We start from the raw sequence: 6,000 nt of genomic DNA, 5'->3' as shown, positions 1-6,000 counted from the left end.
TGAGTTACTATTGTATGGGCTCATAGAATATTTAGATTTCACACAAAAAATCACATCTCTTAGCGTTTGAATTTGCACCATATGGGGGAAAGTACAACTTCTCCACCTATACCTACAGATGTTCTGTCCCTGCAGGGCTGTCTCCGTCCTGTGCAGCCTGCTGGAGCAGCCCAGGGAAACACAGGCTGGACTGTTTGCTGCACGACAGAAAAAAGGTAGCTTCTGGTTACAAACTTTGGACCAATCAGGACGCCGCTCTGCCTTCCTGCAGCAGGAGCAGCAGAAGTTCAACCTGGACCGCTTCACGAAGAAACTATCTGCTCCAAATCCACACTGACAATGCCTGCTCACTTCCGCTGACACATGCGATAGCCGACTAATTGTCTTTGAGGGAAACATTTCCGAGTAATGACAATGTTGGGCATGTACGTGCCAGACAGATTCTCTCTGAAATCGTCAAAGGTCCAGGATGGAATCGGTCTTTACACGGCGAGGCGAGTGAAAAAGGTTTGTTGTTTCTGACTGGGACACTTTGTGACCGACTTTACACGCCGGGAGCGTTTTATGTGACTTTGTGGGAAAATGATAAGCGTTGTAGAGAGTTTTTTTCTGTTCTCCTTTGTCCTTGTATCCGCTGTCAAAAGTCTCAGCCTGAACCCCGGGCTGCTCTGACGTGAAGTGCCACGTAGCTGCAGAGGCTGCGGTTGTTTCTCTCCTTCACCACATAACAATGTCTTCATGTCGGCGAGCAGGGGGCTCAGTGGTGAAGCCACACAGCACATACTGTACACAGGAATGGTTAGAGAGCTTTTCCACCACCGCTGTCAGGTATATGGAGAAGTGGTTATGAAGCTTTGAAGGGCTTCAGAGGATGAATGGGACGCTGCTACAGTGGTAATGTAATGAGGGAAAGCAAGTTTGAGGATGAACATGAATGCAACACATTGGGACCACGCCCCCCGGATATTTGGCACTTGTGGAAGGTCAGAAGGAAAAATGGCCAGCACTGAATGATGCATTCACATGTCACATTAAACAGGAGGCGTGCCCACTAAATATCCCACTGTGCAAAAAAAAAAAAAAAAAGAAAAAAACATGGGTTTGGAAGATCCACTGTGATGGTTTAATATGATTCATTTTGTCTGCCAGTGTGTTTTATGATGGCGTCATGTTTGACAAACGACCCCTCTGCTTGTTTTTAAAGGGAGAAAAGTTTGGCCCTTTTGCAGGTGAGAAAAAGCTGCCCGGCGAGCTGGATGAAAGCTCGGACACCAGGCTCATGTGGGAGGTGAAGGCACGCGCATCCTCACATGTTCTCTTTCCACATTTAAAAGGGTTCAATTCAAAGGTGTTCAGGTGGATCAAACAGAATTAAAGCAACAATTTGGTAGATGACTTCATGTTGTGTTCGGTGCTGGACGTGCACATAGCACGATAACACCGGCCTCACACCTGTAAAAGCTGTGTGCAATATGCAAAGCGGTAATTAACAGAGTGCAGTAAATGTCTCCTTGAAGCTCGTTTTGCGGTTAAGCACAAAACATCTTTTTTTATCAAAGGACAGCTGTGGGAGAAAGACACAGCTGCTCGCAGTTCGGTCCAAATATGTTCTCAGTTTTTCTGTGATAAAGAGAGCATTTAATTACACAGCAGATCAGTTAACCATACCGGCTGATTTAAACCGACTCTCCTCTCATGTTGTGGGGAAACCCTTGATGGTAGCCAGTGAGATAAATGCTGTGATGTAGTTATCTGTAGCTGCCACATTGTGGGCCGTGCATATGATTAGGTGTTAATGTGTAAGATCAACAAACTTTGATGCACAGAGGACAAACCTTGAAACCAAGAAGAGGAGGAGAAGAAGAAGAAGATGAAGAAGAAGAAGAAGAAGAAGAATCGGCCGTTCACTTCTGACAGCTCATGCAGTTATTGTGGTTTTTTTTTCAGGTCCGTGGCAATAAAGGAGATGTTCTGTATATTTTGGATGCTAGTAACCCACGTTATGCCAACTGGCTGCGGTTTGTCCATCAGGCGCCTTCGCAAGAGCAGAAGAACTTGGCAGCCATACAGGTATATTTCCTCTCAGTGGACAGTGAATTCCTCAGTTTTATGTAAAAAAAAAAAGGACTAGAAAGATACATTATTTTACAGGCTGTACACATCTGTCAGGACCACATAATCATGTGTTTCTTAATGCAGACCCCTTAGAGAAGTTACTGTTTGACGTTTCCAGGTAAATGCTGTGGAATTTTGTACATATTTTTTTTTGCCACATACAGGGCAGACAGGCTGAATATTATATGATTAAATATGTTAAAATCTGCATAGCTTTAGAAAGAACTTTAGCAGGAATCACATTTTTTTTGTAAATATTTGAATATACCGTGTATGAAGGTTAAACTCAGTTTGATGAAGCTGCATGTCACATGATGCACATTTATCATTTACATCGCAAAACCAATCACTTCTCTTAACCTCTCTGTGTAGCCGCTCGCATTGCTTTTCTGTTTTCTGTGTACATCTCAGCGTGTTTAGGATCCACACATTTGTGGTGGTTAGTCCAGATGTGAGGCCCCATGCAGGTGAGAGTGCTTGAGCTGGAAAAGGGTTTAATACGACAGCAGCCTCTCATGATTCTGCAATTGTTGATCCTGGAGTCATTTCAGCAACAGGGAATGATTTTCTTCTCTCAATTTGTTATTTCTAAAAGACTACCAGAACATTTTTAAAGTTATTATGTTGACAAATTATGTATCAACAACAGAGTTTAGGCTTATGAATACAAAAAAAATCGAAAGAATTTTCCAAACGCGACCTCTTACAACATACAAATACACACTGACGCACGCTTATAAACACAACCTCAGTCCACTGGATCTGGGAAATGTCACCCCTTGCACTTCTGTGTAACAGATAAAAAAAAGATTGTTCTCTCATGATGGGAGAAAAATAGAGGAGGAGATGAACATTTCAGGTCTCAGGGCCAAGTTCCTGCCATTAATTCGCGAATGTCCAAAGTGATTGGTCGTTTAAAGGTCATCCATGTGTGTTAAAGCTCTGTGTTCCATCAACAGTGACATTTATTGTGCAGCTTTCCTCTTCTTAATCATTATTTATGTATATTTAGAATCCCATAGTTAAAACTAAATGACGGTTTGATTTTATTAGTGTGACCTTTAAGGACAAGAAAGGTAATGACAACATTTTTAAGGGTTTGAGCTTTTGACCTGTGGCCTCAATCAGGCTTAACAGACCGTTATCTGGGTGTAATGAGTTCAACCCTCAGCCGGTCTCAGTGTGCATTACCATAAATGGATACAACTGTAGTTTAGCGTGAATGCTTTTCTCATTAACTACATTCTTCTCAAAGTTGTCAGGTAGAGTTCTGCTCCTTGGCACCGTTACAGTTGTGTGACTACTAGATTACAATCCCGCTGTTGCCTCTTAGGATGGAGAGAACATCTTTTACCTGGCTGTGGATGACATAGAGACAGACACAGAGCTCCTTATAGGCTACCTGGACAGTGATATGGAGGAAGAGGAGGAGGAGGAAGAGGAGGAGGTCATCAAGGATGAAGATGAAAACAGTAAAGACGGCAAACATCTTGTTGAAATGGGTACAATGGAATCGTATTTCCTCACTTGTAATTCCACACACAGGCAGCTGATTTATTGTATACATTTCAAAGAGACTATTTCTGTGTATTTGCCCATTAGATCTCTGCTCACTGTGTGTGTGTGTGTGTGTGTGTGTGTGTGTGTGTGTGTGTGTGTGTGTGTGTGTGTGTGTGTGTGTGTGTGTGTGTGTGTGTGTGTGTGTGTGTGTGTGTGTGTGTGTGTGTGTGCCACATCCATTCAGAACTAGTAATAAAGAAGGAGGACCACCCCTGCTTGCTGTGTGAGAGCAGTTTTCCCAGTGAGGAGATCCTGGCTGCCCACCTCCAGAGTCTGCACCAGAGGCCCAGCACGGAGGAGAAGGAGTTCAAATGCAGAAACTGTGGCAAGAAGTTCCCCATCAAACAGGCTCTGCAGCGCCAGTGGGTTTTCTGTTCCATCACTTAACTGGTTGTAGTGCAGTTTTATTTAACGTTTAACTGTTCTAACAATGAATCTGCAGGTAATTAAGAAGTCTGAAAAAGTATTAAATCAGTTTGGCAGCAATTAAGGTTTAAGATCATATGTTATGGTAAAGAAATTCAGTTTTTAAGGGTTTTCATTTTTTTGCTTCTCATACAAAGAAGGCACCAATTTATTCAGAATGAGGAGGAGGATGTTGGTGGTCCCACAAAAAACTGAAAAAAAGGACAGTTTTTGCAGAGTTAAAGGAGGAGACTGATATCACTCTCATGTCTGTGTGTTCAATGAGAAGCTGGAGCCGGCGACCAGTTAGCTTAGCTCTGCATTAAGACTGGGAACAGGGAAACAGCTATGAAACAATCCGACACAAAACCTTTATAGAACCGCAAACTGTTGTTTTTACTCTACGGTTTTTGTCTGGATGAAACAATGTTAATTAATGAGCTTTAGAGGTGCTCTAGTCTTAATGCTAAGCTAAACTAACTGTCTAATGGCGTGCGTGTTTATATTTCCCAAAATCTCAAACTATTGTTTTAACATTAACTTGAATCAATGAATTTAATTGAAGATAGTGATGTTTTTGTGTATTCTTCCACAACAAAATTGGTTTAAAGTTTAGGTAGAAGATGATAATCTGATGAACACTTTAGTGTATATCTACACCTGACATTTAGCCACCACCCTTATATGTAGCCATCACCCTTATTGTTTCACTTCCTGTATTCGGTGCCTAATTTGTTTTCATTTTGAATCCTTCCCCAGCGTTTTGCATTGTTCTGAGTCACTGGATCCGTCAGGTGACTCTAAAGCGCATCAGTGCTCCCTCTGCCACAACACGTTCAGCTCAGAATCCAGGTAACATTCATCATCCTGTATAAAGTACAATGTGCAGGGTGACACGTTGCATTTATTTCCTAAGGCGTGCATTTCTGTCCTCCTCTGTCTCCTTCTTCTGTGTCCTGTGTGCACAGCTTTGAGCAGCATAAGGAAGCCTGTAAGGGAGATGCCAGGTTCATCTGTAAAGCAGAGAGCTGCGGCAAAAGATTCAAGAGCAAGGACGCTCTGAAGAAGCATAAAGGAAATGTTCACACAGGTTGGCACCTCTGTCTCTCCCTGTATGTCTCAGTCTCGTTCTCTCCCTGTAGCACACGCACATTCACATGCGTAGCACTTTTTCTCGTGTCATGTAATGAAGTTAATTGTCCATTAGCAGCCTCAGCACTCAAGGAACTGCAGTTACAGTACTTGACCTCGATCAGTTAGAATCTCTGCAATGTTGAGACACATCTCTAATTACTTGCGCTACGTAATTGCTGACCTGTGTGTTCTGGGGCGGCTCACTCCTTCACATAATTGGACTTCCATAGCTATTTATGATGGGATGTAGGGCAGCAGGATCTCGTGAATCGAGCATCAACCCGAGATTAAGACATTCATCTCAGACGCTGATGGAGTCGAGATCTGGGCTTTTATGCCTTACCAGTGTGGTCAGGACACGGGATATGTGTGTATGGGTGTATGTGTGTGTGTGTGTGTGTGAGAAAGGTGAGTTTGAGGATCAGACTCGTCAGATGTGTGTCATGTGATTCAGATGGGGATGAGTGGAGGGGCCCAAAATAGTGGGATGGTTGAGAGTTCAGTGTCCAGTAAAACTTTTGGTATTTCTCTGTTACTGTGTGATGATCTTTAAATTGTTGATTTCCCGCTTTTGTTATCAGCCTTGTAGATCAGGTTCTGTCCTCTTACAGGGAGTGCCCGTCGGAAACTCACATGCACCATATGCAACAGAAAATGCTCCTCCTCTCTGAACCTACAAGAACACAGAAAGGTGAGGCCCCCACTGTGCAGCTCAAACTATCCAAACCAGATACTTTGCAACAGTTCTGAGAGGATTTACTCAGCTTACGCAGTTTTGCATGATCC

At 43.0% G+C, this 6,000-nt stretch overlaps 1 protein-coding gene across 1 annotated transcript in view; it reads left to right on the top strand.

The window, feature by feature from the left end:
- Window positions 1-408: 408 nt before the first annotated feature.
- prdm5 (PR domain containing 5) overlaps window positions 409-6,000 on the top strand; it is a 29,488-nt gene continuing 23,896 nt past the window's right edge. Inside the window, exons 1-8 of the mRNA XM_070832449.1 lie at window positions 409-507; window positions 1,205-1,288; window positions 1,948-2,070; window positions 3,449-3,617; window positions 3,860-4,037; window positions 4,840-4,932; window positions 5,049-5,170; window positions 5,826-5,905. Of these exons, the coding sequence (XP_070688550.1) occupies window positions 409-507; window positions 1,205-1,288; window positions 1,948-2,070; window positions 3,449-3,617; window positions 3,860-4,037; window positions 4,840-4,932; window positions 5,049-5,170; window positions 5,826-5,905 (948 nt within the window). The remainder of the gene's footprint in view (window positions 508-1,204; window positions 1,289-1,947; window positions 2,071-3,448; window positions 3,618-3,859; window positions 4,038-4,839; window positions 4,933-5,048; window positions 5,171-5,825; window positions 5,906-6,000) is intronic.

The sequence above is a fragment of the Pempheris klunzingeri genome, chromosome 6 (genome assembly GCF_042242105.1).
Source record: "Pempheris klunzingeri isolate RE-2024b chromosome 6, fPemKlu1.hap1, whole genome shotgun sequence".
NCBI lineage: Eukaryota > Metazoa > Chordata > Actinopteri > Acropomatiformes > Pempheridae > Pempheris > Pempheris klunzingeri.
The sequence above is the reverse complement of the archived record's forward strand: the minus strand, read 5'-3'. Positions and strand labels throughout refer to the sequence as shown.